Source organism: Brassica napus, chromosome A4, assembly GCF_020379485.1.
Source record: "Brassica napus cultivar Da-Ae chromosome A4, Da-Ae, whole genome shotgun sequence".
Taxonomy (NCBI): domain Eukaryota; kingdom Viridiplantae; phylum Streptophyta; class Magnoliopsida; order Brassicales; family Brassicaceae; genus Brassica; species Brassica napus.
In genome coordinates this window covers 3,512,402-3,539,990 of record NC_063437.1, presented here as the reverse complement: position 1 = coordinate 3,539,990, position 27,589 = coordinate 3,512,402, and the positions used below count along the sequence as shown (strand labels likewise).

At 35.1% G+C, this 27,589-nt stretch overlaps 4 protein-coding genes across 4 annotated transcripts; 3 read left to right on the top strand and 1 right to left on the bottom strand.

Annotated features, from left to right (window-relative positions):
- Window positions 1-14,365: 14,365 nt before the first annotated feature.
- On the top strand, window positions 14,366-17,067 carry LOC106445457 (cyclin-dependent kinase B1-1). Its single transcript, XM_013887023.3, has 4 exons — window positions 14,366-15,075; window positions 15,166-15,235; window positions 16,485-16,623; window positions 16,760-17,067. Exons 1-4 carry the CDS (start codon window positions 14,463-14,465, stop codon window positions 16,850-16,852), a joined length of 915 nt encoding a protein of 304 aa, XP_013742477.2. The 5' UTR covers window positions 14,366-14,462; the 3' UTR covers window positions 16,853-17,067.
- A 76-nt stretch (window positions 17,068-17,143) lies between these two features.
- On the bottom strand, window positions 17,144-19,556 carry LOC106445456. Its single transcript, XM_013887021.3, has 8 exons — window positions 19,144-19,556; window positions 18,921-19,068; window positions 18,697-18,847; window positions 18,485-18,610; window positions 18,329-18,409; window positions 18,048-18,240; window positions 17,696-17,966; window positions 17,144-17,622 (listed from the first exon to the last, which is right to left on the bottom strand). Exons 1-8 carry the CDS (start codon window positions 19,336-19,338, stop codon window positions 17,378-17,380), a joined length of 1,410 nt encoding a protein of 469 aa, XP_013742475.1. The 5' UTR covers window positions 19,339-19,556; the 3' UTR covers window positions 17,144-17,377.
- Window positions 19,557-22,771: 3,215 nt separating this feature from the next.
- LOC111215335 lies at window positions 22,772-25,340 on the top strand. The gene is made up of 2 exons (XM_048777981.1): window positions 22,772-24,025; window positions 24,133-25,340. The coding sequence occupies exons 1-2, from the start codon at window positions 23,560-23,562 to the stop codon at window positions 24,390-24,392; spliced, it is 726 nt and encodes a 241-aa protein (XP_048633938.1). The 5' UTR covers window positions 22,772-23,559; the 3' UTR covers window positions 24,393-25,340.
- Window positions 24,454-27,589, top strand: LOC106447977. Its single transcript, XM_048778908.1, has 5 exons — window positions 24,454-24,850; window positions 25,034-25,234; window positions 25,635-26,503; window positions 26,623-27,438; window positions 27,509-27,589. The coding sequence occupies exons 1-5, from the start codon at window positions 24,454-24,456 to the stop codon at window positions 27,587-27,589; spliced, it is 2,364 nt and encodes a 787-aa protein (XP_048634865.1).

Sequence of the window (27,589 nt, the reverse complement as noted above, 5' to 3'; positions counted from 1 at the left end):
CGGATTAGAAACCGCGGAAAACTCGTAGTAAACGTGTCGAGTCGGAAGACGGCCCAAAGGGACCTAAAACACGACTCGAGGCCCATCCTACGATTTTTCCTAACCAAAAGCCCGTGAACCACAGCATGGTTCGCGCTTGGCCCGCGAAGAAGGATAAATGTCAAGTTTCCGCGGATAAATACGGAAGTTTTGAAGATAATTGTGAAGATCGGGAAAAATGGAATATCTCCGTTTTTATGCTATGACGGCTTAAGGGCAGAAGAGTAAAAGCGTAAACCGACCTTGGAGCTAGTATATAAGGAGTCCTAGGCGAGGAGCACAAGGGAGAACTTTTTTCAGAGCAAACTTAGCACTTAGAGCGATTTAGGCAACTTTCCGTTTTTGTTATTTCGAGCTGCGACTCAATTAGGTTTAGCCGTCTTAGGGTTGCTAGAACTAGGAATCTCGCCGACAGCTCTCGAGCCCAGGCTTATACCTTGTTGTAACGCTCATACGCAGATTCGGAATAAGATCTATTTTGCTCTCTTTTCGATTTATTATTTTTATCGTTGCTATTCTCGTGTTCTGATTGCTTGACGTGTGGTAATTAACAGATATCCGGGTCCTCTGGGAAACTAGGGTTTTCTTAGTTTCCTTATTTAAACGGAAATCGACAGTGCGAATTTCGGTTCCCACAGTCAGGCTAATGTTGCTCAAGCCACAAGCTTCAACACTTCAGTTCCAACCCTTCCAGAGCTCTCATCAGAACAATGGAAAGTGCTCACTCAGATGATACAGGAGAAGGCTAGTGTTACAGCCTCTGACAAGTTGGCTGGTAAGAGAATTTTGGGTGATGTCATTCTCGATACAGGTGCTTCGCACCATATGACGGGAAACTCGGATTTGTTAACCGATATTGAGATGATTCCACCTTGTTCCATCTCGTTTGCTGATGGAAACAGAACCTTTGCAGTAAAAATGGGAACGTTTTCCTTATCTGATAAGATAAAACTGCAGAGAGTGTTGTTTGTTCCTGATATGAACTGCACTTTGGTATCAGTTGCAAAGCTTTTAAAACAAGCGAACTGTTTTGCTCACTTCACTGATACAATCTGTGTTTTGCAGGACCGTTTTTCGAGGACTCTGATTGGAGCCGGTGAGGAACGGAATGGTGTGTATTACTTTACGGATTTGGTCGTGGCGAAGAGTCATCGGGCAGTCGGAGGATCTGATCAAGTCTTGTGGCATCAACGTCTAGGCCATCCATCGTTTTCAGTGTTTTCAGATTTATCTTTTGTTTCTAAACCAGCTAGCTCAAGTCCGTGTGACACTTGTTTTAGAGCTAAGCAAACTCGAGAAGTTTTTTATGAAAGTATGAATAAAACAGCAGAATGTTTTTCACTTATTCATGTTGATCTATGGGGTCCTTACCGAGTTCCTTCTTCTTGTGGAGCTGTCTATTTTCTCACAATAGTAGACGATTACTCCAGGGCCGTATGGACGTTTCTTCTTCTGGAAAAGTCAGAAGTCCAACAAATACTGAAGATGTTCCTGGCTTACACAGAGAAGCAGTTCAACAAGCCGGTAAGAATGGTACGCAGCGACAATGGAACAGAATTTTTAGTACTCTCGTCTTATTTCAAAGACAAGGGTATAGTTCACCAAACATCTTGTGTCAACACTCCACAACAAAATGGTCGTGTGGAGAGGAAACACAGACACATTCTGAACGTTGCACGCGCTCTGTTGTTTCAAGCATCACTTCCAGTTACGTTTTGGGGAGAAGCAGTGCTCACGGCTGCTTACTTAATCAATCGAACTCCGTCATCGGTTCTTAATGGTAGCACACCATACGAAGTCCTCAATGGTGTTAAACCTGATTACAAAGTGTTGAAGGTGTTTGGATCAGCTTGTTACGTACACAGAGCCTCTCGAGACAAGGATAAGTTCGGTCCTCGAAGTCGCTTATGTGTATTTGTCGGTTACCCATTTGGCAAAAAGGGATGGAAAGTTTATGACATGGAAAGCAATGAGTTCTTCGTCTCACGAGACATTGTGTTTCGCGAAGACTTGTTTCCCTTTGCTGATCCGAAACCTGCAGTCAGTCCTACGGTGGTGGATAGTGTGAGTGATGAAGATTGGATCGTTACACAGTTGGACGGAAGGGGGAGTAATAATGCTCCAGCACCATCACCTGAGACAGAAGCAGAGCACTCTGCTCCAGTTGTTCCACCAACACCTCCTACGCCTACTGTTCCCGTCTCCAATATAATTTCTGCTTCTGAAACTTCATCATCTCTGGTGCCCTCGACGTCTACTCCAGAGGACACTTCATCTCCAACAAATACAACTTCTCCTATCGAAGCAAGTAGCTCTGAGACACTTGGTAGAGGCCAGCGGGAGAAGACAAAGTCAGTCACTCTTCGAGATTATCTCCTCTACAACACTACGGCTGACTCTGAAAGTAATACACACTATTTTGTTTCTACCTCCTCCACATTAGAGCCTTCGTCATCGGTCTCAGGTAACTGCTTGTACCCTCTGTCTGATTATATTTCTGACGAGCAGTTTTCTACGAACCATCGAGCTTTTTTGACAGCCATTACAAACTCAACTGAGCCGAGAAATTTCAAAGACGCCATGCAACTTAAAGTGTGGAGAAACGCAGTTGGCAAGGAGGTTGTAGCTCTCGAAGACAGTAACACTTGGGATATCACAGACCTACCACCAGGGAAAGAGGCGATTGGCTGTCTATGGATCTTCAAAATCAAGTACAACGCAGATGGTACAATCGAAAGGCATAAGGCTCGGTTAGTTGTCAACGGTAAAAGTCAAGTTGAGGGTGAGGATTACAAAGAAACATTTGCGCCGGTGGTCAAAATGACAACAGTTCGTGCCCTTTTGAGACTTGTTGCAGCAAAACAATGGGAAGTTTATCAAATGGATGTTCAAAACGCCTTTCTACACGGAGGTCTTGAAGAGGAAGTGTATATGAAACTACCTCCAGGTTTCCGACATTCTCATCCTAACAAAGTATGTAAACTGCGCAAGTCGTTGTATGGCTTGAAACAGGCTCCGAGATGTTGGTTCAAGAAGCTTTCTGATGCCTTAATACGGTTTGGTTTCATTCAGTCCTATGAAGATTACTCTCTCTTCTCTTATGAACGCAGTGGTGTGGAGCTTCGAGTCCTTGTTTATGTCGACGACCTGCTCATCTGCGGCAACAATCCACACATGGTGAAGAGGTTCAAAGAATACTTAAGCAAATGTTTTGCAATGAAGGACCTAGGGAAGTTAAAATACTTTCTTGGAATCGAAGTCAGTAGAGGCCCTGAGGGAATTTTTCTGTCACAGCGCAAGTACACGCTGGATATTGTCGCAGATACAGGTTACCTTGGCTCAAAACCAGTGGCTACTCCTCTCGAGCAGGGTCACAACCTTGCAAAGTCTAAGGCTCCTTTGCTCACTGATCCAACTAAATACCGTCGCTTGTTGGGTCGCTTGATTTACCTTTTGAATACTCGACCTGAGTTGTGTTATTCTGTTCATTTGCTCTCTCAGTTCATGCAAGCACCTACGGAAGAACACTGGTCTGCTGCGCTTAGAGTGGTTCGTTATTTGAAAGGAGCGCCAGGACAAGGGATACTTCTCTCGTCAAAGGATGATCTCACACTCACTGTCTACTGCGATGCAGACTGGAGTGGATGTCCATTGTCTCGACGATCTTTAAGTGCGTGTGTAGTAATGCTTGGTCGCTCTCCTATTGCGTGGAAAACAAAGAAACAGGACACCGTTGCCATGTCGTCAGCAGAGGCGGAGTATCGGTCGATGGCAGTTGCTTTAAAGGAAACTAAATGGATACGTCGTCTGCTCAAAGAACTTGGTGCAGAACAGAGTGATCCGACGCGCTTCTTTTGTGACAGTAAAGTTGCCATACATATCGCAGCTAATCCCGTTTTCCATGAACGTACTAAGCACTTGGAACGTGACTGTCATTCAGTTAGAGATGCTGTGAAAGCTGGTCTTATTGCCACTCAGCACATTACTTCGGCTTCTCAGATAGCAGACATTTTAACTAAGGCGCTCGGGCGAGTACCTTTTCAAAGTATCATGTCCAAGTTGGGTGTTGTTAACCCACACGCTCCAACTTGAGGGGGAGTATTGGGGGTATATGATAGGATATACACGAAAGTGTTGATAAGTCCGTATAGATAGTCAAGATAAGGCTAAATCTTAGAGTGAATCTTATTGTTACGTAGAGATCACGTCGACTCTCATATTGTATAAATACTCAGCCATTGGCTTTCTAATAGAACAACACATATACAGTACACAAATCTACACTTATCTCTCGTTTTCTTTTCTTGCTTTGAATATCTATCTGAATTATCCGCAGCTTCTTTATACAACTCCTCTTGTCTATGAAAAGTGTTGAACGAAGTCAAACTTGGCGTGAGGCAAAGTTTCTTTGGATACCACATAGTGTTGAAATATCGAGATGCATGCATGTTATATATGCGAAATGATTCTGTAAAGAAAAAAATCAATGAACTGGACTTACCTACCTACCAGCCTAGCTAGAATTTTATTGATTACTAGAATCTGACCCGCCCTGAGAGGGCGGGTATATTTTTTGTTTTACATATTTTTTTTAGAAATCTAATTTTTATATTTGTGTTTTTTTGTAATCATATTTATGTTTATTAAAAAATGAAAAAAAACCCATTTTAGTTGTTGAAAACCAGTTGTGTTTATTAAAAAAATCGTGACTCATGGCCTAATTGTTAAACGTAACCTACAAAACCTAGATTTTATATGAATTTCTATGTAAAATATTGTATAGGTCTACACATGTTTATCTGAAACCAAAGAATCAAAACTAAATCAGAACCAAATTCATAAATAATCAAGAAAATCATATATCTCTTGACATAACCAATCTTCAAACCCAAATTTTAAGGAAAAAAATTATATACCTACAAATATTAATTATATTTATTTCTAATTAATCAAATATACTAAAAATATTATTTATTAACCGAATTACTCGGATACTTTTTATCCAATACCTTAAAAGCTATTTGAATTACCCGATATTTTTAGTCAATTAACCCGATATTTATACTAAAGACATGGATTATCCGATGTTTTTACATACATTATGCAAAATTATCCAGAAAACTGAACTGAACCAATGTTTTGAAAGCCATACCAGACATCGACTCGTTATCCTTACTGGGTGACTGGTCGAACCAGTTCAATCGGGTTTTCAAAAATTTATATATTTTTGTTATATTGTTTATATATATATTATATGTATGTGTATTTGAAGATATGATCATTTTAAAAAAAAATACTTAGTTTTTAGTATTATGTAACCCTTAAAGAAAAATATATTTTAAATATAAATTATAAATAGGAAAACTATTGAGTATATGTTAGAAGTGTTGTAATGATTCATAAATTTTAATTGGACATAACCCTTTATCAATGCGTTACACTGTTGTTTTAATAGAATAGATTTTTATAAAGACATATATAATGGTTTGTAAAACCATACAGCCATAAGATTTTGTGTTGTCTAATGTCAAGTAACTTTATATACATGATCTTGATGTTAAAGAAAAAGAAAAACTTATATACATGATCTCATGATGCTAAAACATATACAAAACTGTTTCTGCCGTATATCTATTTTATTAAAAATTTAAAGTGAAAGCTCCTAGCAGTAGAATCATTTAGACGTTTTAACGAATCCCGTATATCATTAAATACACTTTGAAAGATAAAACCTCAAACCTAATTTATCATCCAATGACAAAAACAAAACCTATTTTTTTGCAAAAAAAGACGCAATTGGTGTCCTTCTTCTCACGAACTGCCACAGCGCCACCACCGGACTTCAGCAAAGCAATCCTGCAATATTCTTCCACAGAGGCACCAACGAATTCTTCTAGATACATGCAAACACATTTGAAGAAAGCACAACGTCTCTTGATTCAATCTCTCTCTCAGTTACAAAAAAAAAAAGCTCTATCTAATACCCGTGAAAGGCTCTCCCGATAAATTGAGGATGATGAGGATATTATTTCCACATGAAGAGAAAAGCAAGTTGGGAAAACAAAAGAGCAAGTTCGGTGAAATACATGAACATCATCGAAAAAATTGCTGGGATTTAAACAATAAAAACAGTGGTGGTTACATAAAAAAAAAGATATTTGGATGCAGTTACAAAAAGTGGTTACCGATTAGTAGGCAATTTAAGTGGTGGTTACATATAAAAAAATATATATTATGATGCTTTTATATTAAAGTAGTATGTATTGTTGAAATTATAAGTTGGACATAACTTTTATCAATGGGTCATACTGCTGTTTTAATAGAATAGATTTGATCTCACATGCGTCCATCCTAATTAATACGAAGAATGTGTATTTTCAGCTAATTTAGCCACATCTGATCATTTGAACAATTCTTCCAGCTTTCCTCCACTACCATTTGTTGTTGAGAAAATTGTAAGAAGACTCCAAAAATCTTAAATCAAGGAACGATACAAAAATTACCACACACGTTCTCTTTAATTTTTGACATTTTAATCCTGGAAAAGGAACGAATTACACGTGTAAAGTAAAACATGCGAACGGGGTTGACCCGACCCGACCCGATTCTCTCTTCTTCCCTCACCCAATCCAAAACCACCCTCAAGCTTTCGTTTGAGTGAAGTTGCTATAAAAAAATTTAATAAACAATTAAAGTTGTGAACCATCCCCCGGTTCATTGATGCGCATGCTATAATGGACGGAGATTTTGACGGAGACCATTCCGCTTCAAATGCAACCAGAGCTTCAGGTAACAAAAGAAGATTTGGTGACCGTGAAAATGGCATCTCCGGATCAAAGAAGGTAAGTTTCTGATTATTTTCAACTCTTTATATGGTAGTGATGATTTAGTGAGACATTTCATTTGTTTGTTTGTCATTTGTTTCTTTGATGCTTATTGAAAGAGTGTTTTGCTTTCTCATGTAATATGTAATACGGAAACTTTTGGAATATTTTATATAGTTTAGAAATAATTGATTGCTAAAAATGATGATGAAGCATTATATATATTATATAAACTACATACTTAATTACCATAAATTATTTTGTGCAATATATTTAGGTCATTCGTATACTGATAAAACTATTTCTAGAACTAATTTTCGTACTCATAAAATAAATAAAAATTAAAAATTCATTAACAAATCAAATTATAATATTTTTTCTCAAACTCTATATATGATCGACGCCTAAAAAAAATAAATTAAGTGATTTATCATTTAATATAAAATAAAATTTTAAAATATATTTTATAAATTAATTTATGAGCTTGTATAAATAAATTAATACCTCTTATCATAATTTAAATCATATGATAAGCAAAGATAAATAATTTTAAAAATGTATTTATAATTTTTATAAATAATTTATAAAGCATGTATGAATTTTATTAGATATTAATAGTTATTATAATACTTTATATACAAATATAAGGCCATATACAAATATATGGCTTTATATAAAAATATAAAATTATTATATCCATTTTTAAAAAAAAATTGTTTACTATTTTATGTAGTTTATAAATATATAAAAAATGATCGAACATTATTACTCTTTCTATAGTTTCAACAATTAGTTACCATAAATAATTATTTGTAATATTATGTAGATTTTTGGAAAGTGATATTAATTGTTTATATACCAATTTTTCTTTCATTTAAATCTAATAAAAATAATTTGAAATTATAAATTATCGACAATAAATTTATACCATTTTTTTAAGATTTCATAAATGGTCAACACATAACCAAAAATCTCTTAAATGACTTCTCAATTAATATATAGTATGATATATAGCTTTGATTTTAAGCTCTTAAAGATGACTTACAAACTCTTATAATAATTTAAAATATACAATAAGCCAAGATAAATAGTTTGATAAATGTTCTTATACATTATTTATAAAGCACATAATATGAACTTTAGGAGATGTTAATAGTTATTATGATAATTTATATAAAATATAATGCTTTTAAATAAGAATATAAAATCATTATATTGATTTATATAAACGGTTTGTCGTTTTTATTTTATGTATTTTTTAAATATACAAAATGATCAATTTATTCTCTTTCTATAATTTCAACAATTAGTTACCATAAATCATTATTTGTAATAATTTCAACTATTAGTTACCTACGTCTGTATTTTGAATACTTTAGTGAATTTTGCTTACATATCGATCATATGTGACTAATTGTTGAAATTCTATTACATAACAATTTTGATTATTTTTAAATAATATTACATATTAGTATTACAAATACTGATTTATGGTAGCTAATTGTTGAAATTATAGAAAGAGAAATAAATTGATCATTTTTTATATTTAAGAGTTACCATAAGGTAACTAATATTTTATATTTGGTAAGTGATATTAATTGGTTATATGCTTACATTTTATTTTTAGATCTAATTAAAATAAATAAAAATTAAAAATCATCGACCAATCAAATTATAACAATTTTGTAAGAGTTTACCTATGATCGATACGTAAGCAAAAATAACTAAAGTGACTTCTCAATTAATATATAGTAGGATATAAAAGGTTATTTTTTTCAAATTCATTCTCCATTAATAAGAAAGGGATTATCATTTTTTAATTTTATGTCATAGTATAAGTTTTATTTAGAATCTGTATGTTATGTATGGACTCTATTTTAGAGTCTTTACATGTTTACATACGTTCTGGAACATTGTGGAGTTTATGAAGATAAAAAGAACTCACCCCTGATGTCGATCGACACTCATCCGATAAAGCCTTGCCGGACCAAGATCAAGAATTGGACCCATAAGCTTCCACTATTTACAAAAATGCCTGACAAGTTTTGCTTAAATATATATGTTATGCCATGTTTAAGCAGAGAGAGACAAATTAGATTTCATTATTCTTTGAAGTCTTTGTAAGATTTGAGAGAAGATATTTAACTCCTTTAGAGTATTGTATTGAAACTTCGGTTTTTCCATCTCTAATCTATCATGCAATTAATTCATTTTATCTATGTGTCTTGTTTGATTATGTCTGAGTAGAAGTCCTTGTTAGACTTAGGGTTTACGATGGTTATGATGAATTATTGATTTAAAACTGAAGGTGATTAATTGAAATCCTTTGCATAATTAAATTTTATTGCTTGCATTTAGAATAGCTAACTAAAATATTGATCTTATAATTGAAAACTCCAAGAGTAGGTTCATACCTGAATATAATCATGTTGAGCTAGTTATTAGGCGCAGTAACACGCTGGTCTATTGTCGACTTAGTGAAGTTATCGATCCGATCAATAAAGCCTGTTTGGAAGCGTATCGATCGACATCCTATAGGTGCATCGATCGACACTTGTTCCATATCGCATATGAAAGTATGATACATATTTAAACATGAAGACTCATAGTGAGAGCTGGAGATCTTATATTTGCATTCGAGTTCTATGATTGATTATCACATGTTCTTACATAATTTGGATTACCTAAACATGAAAGTCTAGCTTCTCTGCCTTATCCATTTACAACTACATCTATCTTATTTACTGTTTTAATATATTCTTGCCTAACTTGATCTTACATTTGATCTGATTTAATGTGTGTCCACGTTTTTTGTGGATTCGATAGAGAACGAGCATAAATAAATCTGATTGTCCTTTTCTTATATCTATAACAATAAAGTAAGGTTTTGTCCCTTCTTCTGATGTCACCTCAGCAAAGCATGCTTCATTTTGAAACATGTGGCTTGCTAATTTTCGTTGCAGAATTTTGTTTTGCGTTCACTAGGATCTCATTATTTGTGAAATGGGCTCTTATTATTTGTAGTTTCTTGGGGCATTACTCTGGTATTCATACATGATCCATCTTCTATTTGGATTTCACTCAATGTCAATCACGAAGAATCTGAGCTCTAGCTCCGTGACTCTTCCCCTCTTAAACATTCTAACCACCGCTGTTTTCTCCTTATATATCCTTTAATCTTCGCATTTACATAATACATGTGGGAGCTAAATTTCACAATCAGAAATTTAATAAGGAAAGAAATAAGACTTAGGAAAACGGTGGGAAAGGTCTCTATAAGTAGATCTCTAAGATAGTTTGCACGAACTTGACTGATATATATTATTTAAAGTGAATCTAGAGTACATAAGGAACAAAGCACAATAGAATACATCAGAGATAGAGCAATCTAGATCTCGAGTAAGTTAGTTTCCAAAAAGATCCCATGTAAATGATCTTGGGCTTTGCCTTTTATGCTGATCAGCTCACTCTAACAACTCCGTGTATCTAGGGTGCACGTTTCGTGCCTAGCTCCGGAAATCTCAGCCTATTTCGTAACCGTTTGACCGCGAAGTGACCGGGCCTTTATTCGTTATCCGTAGGCTCAGACTACCTCGGGCTGAGAAGTAGCCCTTTAGGACCGGAATAGATGAGCTTCGCTGATAGGTTGGTGAATCAATCCATTGCGCTTTGGACCTTTTATGTGATAAATCATGCTCTAACAGTAACCACAACTCCTCTAACTCTCTCACAATTAAACAACATCTTTCATACCCTCTTCGATCTCCTCTTTTGGCTTCCCTCCTTCGTTGATTTCTCTGGAGAAATCCATCACTATCGGCTTTGTATTATAGCATTATTTTGTTATTAGTAACAAAATATTTTCTAAGTTTCATTTAATCTAAACCAGTGTGAAAGAAGCACGCTTGGATACATCTTTTACCTTGGCGAAGGACTAATCACGTGGTGCTCAACAAAGCAAGAGATGGTTGTGTTATCGCCGTGTGAGGCTGAGTTTATGGCTGGCATGGATAACGTGTGAGTTTTATAATTGTGTGTGAGAGCTTAAGATCTTTGAGATAGTTTTCCTTAAGAGAGATTGATAAAAAAAGAGTTTGTTCTTATTTGGGATTCATATGTTTGAGTTTGAGACATATTGTTTACAAGAGTTCAATATCGTTAAGAATGAAGTTTGGACCTTCTCTTCAAGACCTTTGGCTCTGGCTACGCTATCACGTGTTCATCCGTAGGCATGTTCATCCTCTAATTTTAGCGATGATGGTGAAAAATTATTATTCAACCATAAATTTATAAACTTTGTGTGCTGCCCAGAAAAAAACTTTGTGAAATATTTTTCCTATTCGATGATATGTCTTATGTTTGTGATCTTCACTCATCACTGAGGTATTTAATGGTATAGCCTCTGATATTGATGATCCTCTTTAAAAAGCTCTCGAAACATGCTCTTTCACAATCCAGTCCACAAACCAAAGCTCTCCCAAAACCTCTGAAATCAAATCATAACACAAAAGATCTACATGTATTGTTTCTTTATTTCTGAAATATTTTAGTTTTGTGGATTTTATTTCGAAATCCGAAAATTCTTATTAGAACTATTTTTAAAATTTTTAGTATATATTTATTTTTAAATTCTAACCCCACCTTTAAAACCACCCCCTTAGATTTAAATCCTAAGTAGTGAACACTAGTGGAAGCCCCATTAGTCCAGTGGTTTGACTAAATGATCATTAATGCTTTTACACTTGTACGTAGGTCCAGATTTCAATTCCTGAAGAAAGCGATTTAGTAAACAATTATGCAAGCTACGAATGAAAAGCTAACAATGGATCTTCAACATGGTGCAAGTAAACCCCGGTTAGGTGTGAATCTTTATAGGACGGTTCTGGTGATGCATTTAGATGTAGATCCTCATAAGGCATGTAGTATTGTCGGTTGCCGAATCGTCTATGTAATATTTCTCATAATTGTAATATTCTAATAAACCAACGTTTAAAAAAATAGTGAACACTAAGATATAAATATATACTAGGATAAGACCTGCGCTTTGCGCATGGTGAATTTATATGAAAATTATTTAAAAAATATTGTATGGAGAAATAAAATTTATATTCTTGATCAAATTAATATTTTTGACCCTTAAACAATTTTTTATAAACTTTTTTGTTAATTACATAATTTGTTTACTGATGAAACTATGTCAGCTCGGTTTTATATCATGATTTAGCAATTTAAAAGTTAATTATGGTTATGGAAGTTTATGTTCACGTGCCAATCCTATATATATTCAATATTTTTCTTATTTTGTGTCGTTTTTTTCATTTGGTTATTGCTCGATATAAATATTGATTTTTGAGTTTATTCTCATTTCATTATTTTATTTTGGCCTGAAATTTAGGAAATATTTAAGATTTAAAATTATTAAAAAGATACATAATTAGGTTAAGATCTCCGACTTGTGCAGAATAAATATTTTATATTTATTACTTATTTTATGTTTTTCTTCATATTATGAAATAATAAAATAATAATTATATAATAACTAAGAAATCAGTTACTATTATGTAATAAATTGGCGTGCACATATAAATCAAATGACCGTTTTTGTTTATTCACAATCATTTTAGGGTAAGTAAATCAAAACAATCAATCTAATCTATCGTATACGATATATAATTAAATTTAAATGATATTAACATAGATATATAGTATACTTTTAATTTGAATATTTATTAAATGAAGTTTCTACTCATATGTTTTTATGATTATTTGTATATTTGTGTAACAAAATTTTACACCAACGATTTTTTTTAATGTGGAATGTTTAGTGGTTTCAATAATTTATAATCATTTAAAAAATGAAAATTTTAAGATAAAAATATCAACTTTTCAATATATGTTCAACGCAGATATCAAAATATAAGTATGTATTTTCATATGATGTATAGTTTAATTTAAACGATATGAAATATGTGTATATATATATATATATATCAACACAAACACCTATTAAAATAAAATTATTTATTCATATAATTTTATAATCATTGTATCTTATTATAGAAAAAAATTTAAACATTGATCACAAAAGTTGATATGAGACTTTTAACAACTTTAATAATTTATACTCGTTTTAAAAAAATTCAAAATACAACATATACAACAAAAAAATCTAAATTTTTATTATATGATTAATGTAATTGTATAGTTTACTTTAATAATAAATAATTAAACAAAAATGATAGAAAGTATACGGAATGTTAGCAAATCTTTATTATTTAAAATCATTAATTGCCGTATATATTTTAATCATATTTGGTAATTTTGTAGGTTTTATTTAAAGAAATAATATATAATAGTTTCAATTTGATAAATGGAAGGTCCATAATAGACATACTATATAATATAACATTTTCTAACAATTTATTTTTGAAATAACAAAATTCTCAATTGATTCTCAAATCGCCACATAAAAAAAATTAATATTCTAATTACACGACAAGTCAGCATGACACATTTTTTTAATTAATACAAACTATATGTTATAACTTTTTAAATGTTTCTCTATTAATATATATAAATGATTTATTTATCTTCTAATGATTATTTTGATTATTTTTTTTGTCAACTTATTTTTATTATTATAAGTTATATTTGTGATTTAAAAAAAAAATTAAGGTCTATCTGGAGAATTTCCAATAATTTATGTATAAAATATAATAATAAAATAAAATAAAAATATCTATAAAATGCACAAAGTAAAGTCATTTGTCACATGTATAATAAACCACTCAATTCTAAAGTTTGATAGAATTGGAAAATCATGAGTTTTTCAAAAGTTCAATCATTTATTCGGTGGTAAAATGCGTTTCCCGCCAAAACCTGCAAAAATAAGTTTTTTCCGCTAAAACCGTGAAAATACGTTTTTTCGCTAAAACTGCAAAAACGCGTTTTCCTGCCAAAACCGCAAAACACGTTTTCCTGCCAAAACCGCAAAAAACGCATTTTTCCGCCAAAACCGCAAAAAACGCATTTTCCGCCAAAACCGCAAAAACTCATTTTTCCGCAAAAACGCATTTTCCACCAAAACCGCAAAAACGCAATTTCCCGCAAAAATGCGTTTTCCCGCAAAACGCGTTTTCCTACAAAAACGCATTTTCCCACAAAAACGCATTTTTCTGCAAAAATGCGTTTTCCGCAAAAAACGCTTTTTCCTGCAAAAACGCATTTTCCCACAAAAACGCATTATATAGATGTTGGATTGATGGGTCAGCCATTAACCCATCTAACCTATTTAATTTAATGGGTCATGGGTCAACCCAACCTATTTATTGAATGGATTGGGTTAATCCATAACCCATTAACAGTAAACCTATTTGAGTTATGGATTGGGTTGACCCATTTGGGTTATGGGTTGGGTTGACCAATTTGACCCATTTTGACACCCCTACACGTATGAAGAAGCATCGATTGAGAGAATTCAAAATTCACCAGGAGCGGGAAAACAATCCGACGTGGCATCATCTCTCATCCAAAAGGAGCGTCTCTCTCTCCATTAATACAGAGAGAAACCCTTCCTCAACCATCTCTCGATCACCAACAATGGAGAAGTACGAGAAGCTTGAGAAAGTCGGCGAAGGCACCTACGGCAAAGTCTACAAAGCCGTCGAGAAATCCACCGGAAAGCTCGTCGCGCTCAAGAAAACGCGCCTCGAGATCGACGAGGAAGGCATCCCCCCCACCGCCCTCCGCGAGATCTCCCTCCTCCAGATGCTCTCCACCTCCCTTTACATCGTCCGCCTCCTCTGCGTCGAGCACGTCCTCAAGCCCCCCGCGAAGTCCAACCTCTACCTCGTCTTCGAGTACCTCGACACCGACCTCAAGAAATTCGTCGATTCCTTCCGCAAATCCGCCAACCCTAGGCCCCTCGGCGATCCTCTGATCCAGAAGCTCATGTTCCAGCTCTGCAAAGGCGTCGCGCATTGCCACAGCCACGGCGTGCTTCACCGCGATTTGAAGCCGCAGAATCTGCTTCTGCTGAAGGATAAGGAGTTGCTTAAGATCGCCGATTTGGGGCTTGGGAGGACGTTCACGGTGCCGCTTAAGTCTTATACGCATGAGATTGTTACGCTGTGGTATAGAGCTCCGGAGGTTCTTCTTGGCTCGACTCATTACTCTACTGCTGTTGATATGTGGTCTGTTGGTTGCATCTTTGGTTAGTACTTAGTAGTCTTGAATTGATTGTTTTGGATTTGACTCTATGGGATGTGGTTTTGTGTTTAATGTTTGTTTGGATTTGGAACAGCTGAGATGGTTAGGAGGCAAGCTCTTTTCCCTGGTGATTCCGAGTATCAGCAACTGCTTCATATCTTCAAGTATGTTTGCCTCTCCTTTGAATGTTAACATCCATTGGTTCTTTTGAAAGATTGTTACTTTGTGTGCATCAGTGAATGATATAGCTACCTACTAACTGAAATCGAGTAGAGCCTTTACAGTCCCGTTTTTCTTGATCATAGTGATTCACTCTTGAATGTTTTTGCTGATTTGAACTGAAATCGAGTAGACCCTTTGTAGTCCAGTTTTCTTTGATCATAATGATTCACTATTGAATGCTTTTGTTGAATTGAATTGAAATCAATAGACCTTTTACAGTCCAGTTTTTCTTGATCATAATGATTCATTCTTGACTGTTTTTTTCTGAATTGAATTAAAATCGAGTTAGACCCTTTATAGTCCAATTTTTCTTAATCATAATGATTCACTCTCGAGTATTTTTTGGGTGGATTGAATTGAAATCGAGTAGACCCTTTGTAGTTCAGTTCTTCTTCATCATAATGATTCACTCTTGAATGCTTTTTGTTGAGTTGAACTGAAATCAATAGACCCTTTGTAGTCCAGTTTTCTTCGATCATAAGGATTCACTCTTAAACGCTTTTTGCTGAAATGAAGCTCTTTATTCGGCATTGTATCTTATGACCATTCTTGTACAGAGATTTGCAACTTCCATTGGTCCTTTTGGTTTTCTCAAAGTTGTTTACTTTCTATGCATCCTTGAATAATATATATAGCTACTACTTGAAATCAGTAGACCCTTTATAGTCCAACTCCCCTTGATCGTAATGATTCAGTATTGAGTTTTTTTTGGTGAACTGAAGTTCTTTTGGATTTGGCATTGTAACACATGAATATTCTTGCATAGAGATATGTATCTTCAGGTATGTTTTCAGTATTGATACTGTCTGTGTATATCAATGAATGATATAGCTAGCTACCAATTGAAATCAATAGACCCTTTGTAGTCCAGTTTCATCGATCATAATGGTCTGTCTTATTCTTGAATGTTTGTTTGCTGAATGGAGGTTCTTTTTTTTTGGATTTGGTATTAAATCTTATGACTATTCGTGTATAGAGATTAGTATCTTAAAAATGGTTTTCTTGGTTCATGGAGACTGCTAGATACAAGTCGAAATCAATAGACCCGTTGTAGTCCATTTTTCCTTTATCGTAGTGTTTGACTCTTGAATGTTTTTGCTGAAATGAAGGTCTTTTGGATTCGGCATTGTATGTTATGACTATTCTTGTATTAAGATTAGTATCTTACAAATGGTTTTTTGGTTCTTGAAGATTGCTAGGAACACCAACAGAGCAGCAATGGCCGGGTGTTTCATCTCTGCGTGACTGGCATGTCTACCCAAAGTGGGAGCCGCAAGACTTAGCACGTGCTGTTCCATCTCTTTCGCCTCAAGGAGTTGATCTTCTCACGGTAAGTTAACTGACTGCCTCATGAACCGAGAATATGAATAATGTTGCGAAATTGCTTCCTCTTCTTAGGCTGAGACTCTTTGTTAAGTCTCTTTTTATCCATCTTATTGAGCGATCCATGTTTTAAACAAATGCAGAAAATGCTCAAGTACAATCCTGCTGAAAGAATTGCAGCAAAGACAGCACTTGATCACCCATACTTTGACAGCCTTGACAAGTCCCAGTTCTGAAGCTTCATACTTCCATACAAGAATACGACTTATCTTTGAGTTGACGAGTTAATTGATAAAACTTGTTATCATCATCTTGGTGAATCTAAACATTTGATTTCTGTTGCTTTCCGACACATCAGTGCCATGTTTGAATTAGAGATTTGTTTTCTCAGTCAATGTAAAACACAATGGTTTGGTAACAATGGTAAGATTCCCAAAAGATTGCTTCTTTATGTCGTCTCTATAAAAAAACTTTGTGCTCAACTTTCTTAAGATGTCAACATGACCGTAAGCGTAGAAAGAGAGGAATTGCTAAGATGTAGGGTTTCTTTTAAGTGAAATAAAGGGTCTCTAATAAAATTATCAAACCCCAAATGTTACGTACGATGATACTAGTGTTACACAACACACAAACGCATGCCCAAAGTAGATTCACAACAAGCTGCTCAAAAGACACTAAGTTAAAAGATTTGAGTACTACACACAATTGAAGAAACCAAGTAGTACAGTAGAAGTAGCCAACGATGATGACGTGATGTGAGATCAGTTGGACCACACATGAACAAAACCGTGTCTGTTTCCAGTGTATATCTCATTGCGTTCTTCGTCATAGAATAGAGCCGTTATGTCTTCCAAAGCTTCAGCCACAGCGTTTCTCCTCTGCTTTGAGTTGGTCCCCAAACTACTACTACTACTGCTGCTCTCATCTTCTTTTGGAGGTCCACTGCTTGATGTTATCTTAGCTAAGCACTTCCCAGTCAATATATTGCTGATATTAATTGATCCCGCTGCACCATTAATATGAGAGATGTTAGTTTAAAGGGTTAACTTGTTTTAAGATGAGCTTAGTATTGTGTTTACCATTTCCTTCTATCCATTGATCTTCAGTATCAGCTTTGCAATACGAGATGATCAGATCTTGATCACTTGTTATGTAGATGTTGTTTGTGTTGCAGTCCGGATGCCATAGAAGATGGTCCTCAAAGGAAGTCACCAGCTCTCCACGAAAGTTCCACACGGACACGTTCCGGTTCCTGAATGTTAGAAACAGCTGGTTCTCGTAAAGAAATATGAACGCAGACGGTGTCATGAACTCTGCTCTGCTAACTTCCATTTGTTCAGCGGTTCTGACCTGCGTATTGCAAATCAGAGACAAACCTTTGTTAACGACATGCAAGATAGAAACTAAGAGATTGATTTGAAGCTGACTTACGTCGAGTATTTGGAGATTCTCATTCTCTTGCTTAACGAGAAGTTTCTCGTTGAATTGTTCAATGAAATCAACTTTCTTGTTCCGGTGAAGCAAATGATTGAAGGACTTGAGAACTGTGCCGTCTTCTATAGAAAGAATCTTCAAAGGAACGTGACTTGTAGCTCTCTTGAAGATCAATAACATTATCCCTGGACTGTTTCAGGAAAAAACTTGAGTAATTAAAAGTTCACATAACTAAGTCAACACAAAAAGGGGCTAAACACCAATGGAGAAAAGGTTACCTTATTTTAATTTCTTGGACATGTTTATCTGATATCGAATACAGCATGGTATAGTTTTTCAGATCAAAAACCTTGTACACACTGCACAAACAGCTATAAATCTCAGAAGAAACTTGTAGTCACAAAAAAATTGGATAGTGAAGGCCAGAAATTAACCTGTCCTGTGCAGAATACGTAAGCACCTTTCCATTAACGTCATCAAACTCTACAAAACCAGGCCACTTTAACGATTCAGACTCAAAAAGGGCAAACCCTGCATCTGGCTGACCTCTCAGAATATACCTAATAGTTGAAAAAACAACCAGAAAAGGCTCATTATTTCGCACAACCCAGTAAGATAAGAACCGATAAGGGAGAGACAAACATACTCAATTCTAGTGGATCTGCATTTCAAAGAGCTGAAATTGTCAGAAGCATAAACAGAAACAGTGATGAGGGAATCATTGTTCTTGTTGTAGAACAAGCTCCTAATGACTTCATCTGGACTTACATTCAAAAAGCATATCCTCCTATTCGTCTCTGCAAGAATCCAAAATGTAAAGCCTCTCAAAGCTAAAAGATTTAAGCAAGTCGAACTTATGGCAAACTATACCTCTACTGAAAGCTGCACAGACACCAGAGTGAGCAAGCGCAAAGACAATGTCCCTCGCAGCAACTATCTCAATAACTTTAGTTCTCTTCATCAAAAACGGTAACGCAACTAAACAATGTCCCTTGGGATCATGAGTATCGTATTGCTCCTGAAAAAACCCAAATCAATTCAACGAAAGGAGCTTACTTTAGTACTGAATCAAGTTCATATAATCTAGAGTTACCACGAGACGCATGTTGCGGAATCGCTCCTGGGCAGTGCTGATGGAGAAAGCTCGATCTTTACGAGACGAGATTTCTCTTCGTTGGAGCTTTTTGACACTGTTGACGAAGCCATCGGGACGAGGTCTCTTCTTCGCGACGACTCTTCTTCCGCCGCTGCAAGGCCTAGGGCTAGCTGTAATCCGTCTGCCCTCCATCTATTAGATAGAGTAAGGATTTTCGATTTTGTTGGAAACCCTAACGATGCAGGCAGAAGAAGAAGCGAGAGCTGGAATCTCGAGTAGTGAGGGCTTCTACTACATACCCCAGTGAAAGGTAAAGAGTTTTTTACAGATTCAGATTTGGAATTAACTCAAACCTCTTTCCTTCAAAATCCCAAATTTCGAGCACGAACCAATCTTTTTTTTTTTTTCGAGCACTAACCAATCATGTAGTACAAAAGTCATAATAGAATATAGATGCCAAAGAAAAAAAAAAAAAAAAAAGAGTGGTAACAGAATTATTTCATTAATTTTCGTTATTCTATAGTATCTTATATATAAATACTTAATTTTGTAAATAACTTATTTTGAACAAAAATAAAATTTTAAAATACTCTAGACTCAAAATATATTGGAAGATAATATTTCTGTTTACAACTATTGATACAAATATTTTGCAGTATTTTTAAATTACTTAAACATAACAATATATTTACTTATAAAATTATGCATTAATTAAAATGCTAGATGCTAAAGTATATTTTTTTAAACATAACATGAAAATATAAATTATTCTAAGTAAATATCTTTTATATAGTATAAGTAAATAATATTTTTAATATGTATTAATGAAAACAGTAGAAATTGAAAAAGCCATGAGATGTTCTATTTCTCTTGGTTCTTGGGGAATTCTAACTTTATATCAAATTAATATATTTTTAAAACTAATTTTAAATTGATAATCATTTTCATAAAGGAAAATTGCCACAAATACCATATTCATAATATCACTTTTCATGTTTACACTAACCACTTTTACCCTTATATTTAATGAAAGGTAAAAGACATTTATACTTTTAGGATTAACTAATATATATTTAGGGTATAGAGTTGAGGGGTGAGATATAATTTTGGAATGTGAAATATATGATTCTAATAAATATATAAATAAATACTTAAAAATATAAAATTTTTAAAAATAGTCTCAAACATAATTTCGATTTTCAAAAAGAAATTTTGAAAAAAAATCGAAAAAAAAAATTTCAAAAACAAAAAAGATTTATAAAAAAGTTTGAATTTGAAAAAGTGTAATTCGAAAACATAAAAAAAATTATTTTTCTTTATTTTTTATATTCTTTTACTTGTTTATTTAAATAATTATTTATTATACATATAGAGAACAATAATATAAAAGTCTTTTGCCATTTAATGAATAATGTATTTTTGAAAGTATCTCTTTAGTGGTAGTAAAGATGAATAATGGTATCATGAAATTGGTAAAGATGAAATTCCCCTTTCATAAATATCTTAATTTTATTATGAAAATATAACTAGACATCCTATATCATTTATAAATATTTAAGAGTTATTTATATATGTTTATAAAACCAACCTCACCCCCTAAATACTAAATTTTGAACAATAATCACTAAACACAAAATCTAAATGTTAAAGTATTTTTGACTGAATGAATTTTTGACTGAACGCAAAATCATATAATCATGAGGGATTTTAATGTTTATCACTTTTATGGTATAATTATTCATCTTTATTACCACTAAATGCACATTTTCGCAAATACTTTCTTTATTAAGTGGCAAAAGACTATTATACTCTTGTTCTCTATATATATATATTATTTAAATAAATAAAAAATAATATTTTTTTAAAATTTTTTTCTAATTATAGTTTTTCAAATTCGAACTTTTTATAAAAAAATTTTGAATTTTTTTTTTCAAAATTGCTTTTTGAAAATCGAAAATTATGTTTGAAACTATTTTTTTTAATTTTTATTTTTTTAAGTCTTTATTTATATATTTATTAGAATCCTAAATTTCACATTCAAAAAATCCTCTCTCACCCCCAACTCAAAACCCTAAATCTAGATTAGTTAATTCTAGGGGTATAAATATCTTTTATCCTTCAATAAAAGTGAAGGTAAAAATAATTAGTATAAACATGAAAAGTGATAATATAAATATGATATTTGTGGCAATTTCCCTATAATCATTTTGTTGCATGTAATGATGAATTTTCTTTTATATATCCATTATATATTAATCCTCAAACATTACAATATGTTTTCGTAGCCACATGTCATCACCAGAAAGATTCTTAGAATCTTAAAAACAAATAAATTGGTCCATATAAATATATATTATATTTTTTATTAAACTAACTATCAAATTAATTAATAATGTACAAAATAATATTCTATTTCATTAAACAAAAGTTAGAGAACTATCTAATATGATTAACATATATAACAATTAATGATTATGAATAATACATATTTGTTAAAAAAGTTTATCCTCTTTTTTTTTTATATTATTAAAATAAATTAAACAATCGCATTAAGCATAAAATAAAAAGGCCTAAATAACCCAATATACATGGAAACGGTGGATATTAGGTACTTATGCATATTTTTTATTAATTGGCGAACCGTGTCGTCGGAGTGGTGGTAAAGTCGGTTATGTCCTCCGTATTACATGAGCAATATAGGGTTAGTAGGTGCAGAGTGAAACAGGGAAGTGTCGCAACATCAAGTGACAGGGAAGATGTGTCAGACTGAACGAAGTTGACTTTTGCCACATTCTTATGGTGTAAAATTGGTTTCACATTTGTGGTGGTAAAAAAATCAACGTATGTGCCCATGAAGAATCGAGATATTTTGTTTCATCTTGTGGTGTTAAGTACATAAACTTTTGTGGCATAATACAAGTTGACCGAAATTAATTAGTTTGCAAAGACATCTAATCGGAATATTTATTCGATAATGATTTATTACATCTGTATTTATAATTTTCTATCCGGTTTCAAACGTTCTACCAGTAACATAAATTTTCTCATATTACATTGCAGTGCCACAGTTAGGATAATATAATTGAACTCCAAAGATTTTTATAAAACTAATGTTTTAGGCTGGTAACGATTACAGCAATAACGAGCACGAAGAAACAAGTCATAAAAATAAAATAGCGTAGGAGGGAATCGCCGTGGTCACAATGAATATGAGGTTTGACCACTTCAGGATGGAGTGTGTTTGACACGATTTCTACATCCGTATGTTGGGGGTGGCTTGTGTGGTTTGTAATAGTGGTTTGTAGACTGCTGATTTCAGATCTGAGGAGACGTATTTCATCACGAGCTTCTCATAAACTCCGGTGTTGCCATCCATAAGGGTCATCTATATCAGCCCAAACCAAAAACCCATGAGCTTTGCAGCGATAGAAGTATCTGCCAGGGTTGTCGTCGGTCCACGCCTTAGTCAACGATGTCCGCCTTCTGCAGTGACAAAAAGGGCCTTCCTTCGGTAAAGCCGCACGATTGGTCGCCGATGAGCTATGGCTGGAAGACATATCTCTATTGGATTTGTTGTGGAAATTGGAATTGGTGAATGTGTGAGTTAAAGGGAAGAGGTGTTATATAAATCATAATGAGTATAAGCAATGAGAACCGAACAAATTTTTTATAGATATCACCGCAGTTGCGACACGTGCAACATATTGAGAATAGACCTGTATTATAAAAGCAAATTCAGATTAAGCTTAAACCGGATTGAGCGATTATCAAATGGGGGACTAATGATTTATATAAAATGTTGGTCGTTTATATGAAGTGGGTCAGGTATATTACCTTAATTAGATATGAAGTCCTTAAGTTAAAATGGAAAGAGATTTGTATAATGAGAAGTTAAATCATAACCGGAAATTAACATAGTTAGGAAGAGATAATGATGTGATTTTCAAATTAAAAATGGAATATAATTAGTATATAGGTTGTCAGGAAATGATGAGCACTACGACTAGCTAGCCTGCTCGCATTAAATGCTGAAGATATTATCTGGATTCACCTTCTACATATATGTGTAAGTATCTCCGGTTATGTGGAGGAGAATTCGCTATAAATACATGCTTCCTCTATAAGATTTATCACAACCTAAAAACAAATACTCCGGCTCCAAAGTGAAAAGGAAGATCAAGTCGAAAAGAAAGCCAGAAGCTCAAGTCTTACAGGGACCACCCAAAAAGGTAAATTCTGGTTTTATATATAAAATCGTAGATTTCCTTTCTTGTTATAAACGGGACCACAATATTAGGTCATCTTTACAAATCCATACGAATTAAACATTATAGGATTGTACGATATACTACTATATTTAATGTTCGACTCTTTGATGTTATATATTAGTATGTGGGTTTCCTGATTTGTTAAATGTACTTGCTCTATACGTTTACGCAGATGGGTCGTCTTGTTCGTGTTTTACGAGGTGAGTGGTCAAAATCTGAGGAAGGGTTTTGGAGGTTCGACGGTGATCCTGGAGATATGGAACAGTACGTTCTTGTCAAGCAAAACGAACCAATAAATTCCTTGATCGGCCTAGTACGCGAGGAATTTATGCTTACCCCACATACGCCGTTGTTATTGACTTATCAGCTTCCGCCATGGATGCTCATGCCTGACGGCCCTAGAGCCGCTCCATTGAACATTGTATGTTCTGGTGACGTTGAAATGATGATGAGTGTCCATGAGTGGACAAGTGAAGTCAATCTGTGTGTCACGTACGGTGCAGAAGCCGTCGCAAGATATGGTTTCCTCTGCAGGACTCCTTTCAGGTTCGGACAGAGGTCTTACCTAGGCCACGGAGTAAGCGAGGAGCAGCACCTGGCGGCTATCAATGGTTAGTTGGGGTTTATATAAAAATGACGAAGGCCCCTATGTTTATATAATACTCAATTTAATTACTTAGGCATACATGCAAATCTAATGCTTATAATATGTATACAGGACTTATAGGGAGGGATCCTTTCGTATGCAGCGAGACTGTTATGCGAGAGATATTCAGGGAGGATGAGATGGTCATCTTATATCGAGTATCTTTTGAGGTTGAAAAGGCCCGTAGAAGCCTCGATTTGAATGCACACCCACCACCGGAGGAAGTGGTAGTTGATATGAGTATGAGTGATGATGGGGTTGTCCCGGAGGTTGGAAGACGTGGAAATGCGCAGCAGCATATAGGGCGTAGTAATGAAATGGAAGGTATGTAGAGCTATGCTAAATGTGTTATATCCGGATAAAATAGTATAATAATCACTGCACTATAACCGGATGTATTATAAAGTTGAATACTTAATAACTGCAAACTATGTGCGAACAGGGTTAGAGACCGCTAGGATTGGATCTCCAGTGGGTCCCCTTAACCCATCTCCTAGTATATTTCGTCAGGCATTCGCAGATGATGGTTTCCCTAGAGAGCATCAGACCTATATACCTAATTGGGGAGAGGTTGGAGTTGGTCCTGGGTACTGGGAAAACATGCTAGGTGAAGGTTACGTTTTGCCAAGCTCAAGTGGTATGAATGTCCGTGCAAATGTCAATGTTAACAGCGTCGGCGAAGGTCTTAATATTTCGGTGGCATCTCCACCGGCGAGACCCACATATATTGTTGATATTGAAGGATCTTCAACAGGCTCTTCATCTGATGCAGCGGTTAACAAAAATGCAGGTATTGTGGCATAAGAGTATGGTTGTAAATAGTTGGAAGAACATGTATTGTTAAAATATATACCACTTTGCAAATAGTATGTATTACCGGCTTTATTCCGTAATAACGGTTATATAAAGAAATATCCCGATATTTATAATAAACATAGATGACACAACCGAGTCCTTTTCCATTTGTTTGTAGGTCTGGCACCAAGGGAGTGTGGTGTGAGGGAAACAAACGAAATGCCAAACGTGCATATAATCGACGAGGACCCTTTACCTGCATATGGTCGGGCTGAGCCAGAGAATATGGTTTACGAGGTGCCCGTCATCAACGTTGTTGAAGATGACACTTCTCGCATCGACATTGAAGATACAAGCTCTGAAATCGCCGGAGGGAATGGTGGGTTTGAACCTTTGCCCTAAAGAAAATGAACTAGGGTCGTGAACTTTTTGTGTGAAATATTTGGTTATGTTTGTTTGTTGTGGTTAATCGGCGGGGGCGAAAATTTTTTGGAAGTAATATGTAATCTGGCTTTTAACCAGCGGAACTTAGAATGTATAGTTATGGAAGCAATATATATAATGTGAAATATTTGCATCTAAATATTTTGACTCGATTTTTTAAATTACAATTTTATAAGAACAAAGTCGTTTGTAGAAACAAATATGTAGAACTATTAGGAATCTGTATATATAATGTTAAATATTTGCATCTATATATTTTGACCCAGTTTGATAAATTATGATTTTTTAAGAACTCAATAATTCCTAACGGTTCTTCAACTCAAATCACATTGTAGGAAACCGTAAGGACTCAAACCTTAATCCTGAACCAAACGTCTTATTTGCCGGGATGGTGTTTAAGAATAGAGAAGAATTCAAGCAGCATATGGCAATGTATGCCATTAAGAACAAGTTTAGGTTTAGGAATAGCCGATCATGTCCAGAGGGAATGGTGCTTAGGTGTTTCAGCAGGACGTGCAACTGGCGAGTATATGCAGCACTTCTCAAAAACACGCAACTATATGAGATACGCACAGTGGAACTCAGGCATACCTGCTCGGTTGATGACAGATCCGGATACCAGACACAAGCAACGCACACTGTTATAGGCGGCATAATGAAAGCACAGTTTGCTGGACGAGGAGCAGGCCCGAGACCTAATGAGATCATGCAGGCCATGCGGGGTAACCATGACGTCAACATTTCCTATTGGAAAGCTTGGAGGTCGCGTGAGTTTGCTTTGGATTATGCTAAAGGAACTTGTGGCGCATCGTACAACCTCCTACCTGCTTATCTTGAGAAGCTGATCCATTCAAATCCGGGCACAATCACAGCAATGCATACAGAGTACGCTGAAGGGATAGGCCACAAATTCAAATACTTGTTCCTTGCTTTGTCTGCCTGCGTAGAAGGATACAAGTCAATGAGGAAGGTGGTGATTGTGGATGGTACGCATTTGAGAGGTAAATATGCCGGATGTTTATTGACAGCATCAGCTCAAGATGGTAATTATCAAGTGTTTCCCATAGCGGTAGCAGTGGTGGATGGTGAGAACGACAAAGCTTGGGAATGGTTTTTGAAAAACCTTACACAGTTTATTCCTAATGAGGAGGAGGTTGTCTTTGTTTCTGATAGACATCCTTCAATTTACTACGCAATTGCAAAGGTAATACCCGCAATAACCTAGAAATACGAAGGTTTACGTATATAACCGGTTATATATACAAATCGGCTTAAGTACAAACTTTGTTGTAAACTGAAACAGACATTTTGGATCGTATTCAGGTTTATCCTCTTGGAAAGCATTGCGCTTGTATCCTCCACCTAAAGAGGAATATCCGGACACACTTCAAAGACAAGCACCTTGGATATCTCGTTGGGAAAGCAGCACGGGCTTACCGTCTTTCGGAGTTCTACAAGACATTCACCGAGATAAAAAGGGTAAATGCAGCGTGTGCTGACTACCTAATTGGAATTGGGTTCGAGCACTGGGCAAGGTCGCATTTCACAGGGGACCGCTACAACGTTATGACAAGTAACGTTGCGGAGACGTGGAACTCAGTTCTCCGTGAAGCTAGAGAATTTCCTATTTTGTCGCTGGTGGAGTACATAAGATCAAAGCTGATGCACTGGTTTTCATTAAGAAGACAGATAAAGGCAACAGGAAGCAGCATATTAACACCTCGGGTCGTGGAGATAATGACGGCTAATTTTGAAAACAGTGGAGGGTTTAGTGTCAGCTTGGTCGAGACCGGAGAGTATGAGGTTAAGGAAAGAGATGGAGATATGTATCATGTCAGTCTGAACACTAAAACATGCACATGCTACGAGTTTCAAACGCTTATGATTCCATGCACACACGCTATCGCTGCAGCGACAAGGTACAAGGTCCCGGTAGAAACTTTGGCTTGTGAATATTATAGTTTGGCTTACTACAGGGAAGCTTACTCTATCCCCATAAATCCGGTTGTCGAAATTGAGAATGTGGAGACCCTGGCAAGCGACGCTTCAGACAACGTCGTCAAAATCCATCCTCCATCAACCAGAAGGCCCCCCGGACGGCCCAGAAAAAGCAGGATACAATCTCGTGGGGAATATGAGGTACGATGTTTATATATGTTGTTGTTATATCGTACATATTAAGCTAAATCAGAGCAATTGGGTTGTTCAGGGCGGAGGAAAGAGAAACACTAAGTGTGGTAGATGCAAGGGCTTAGGTCACAACCGAGCTACTTGTAAAATGCCGATATAA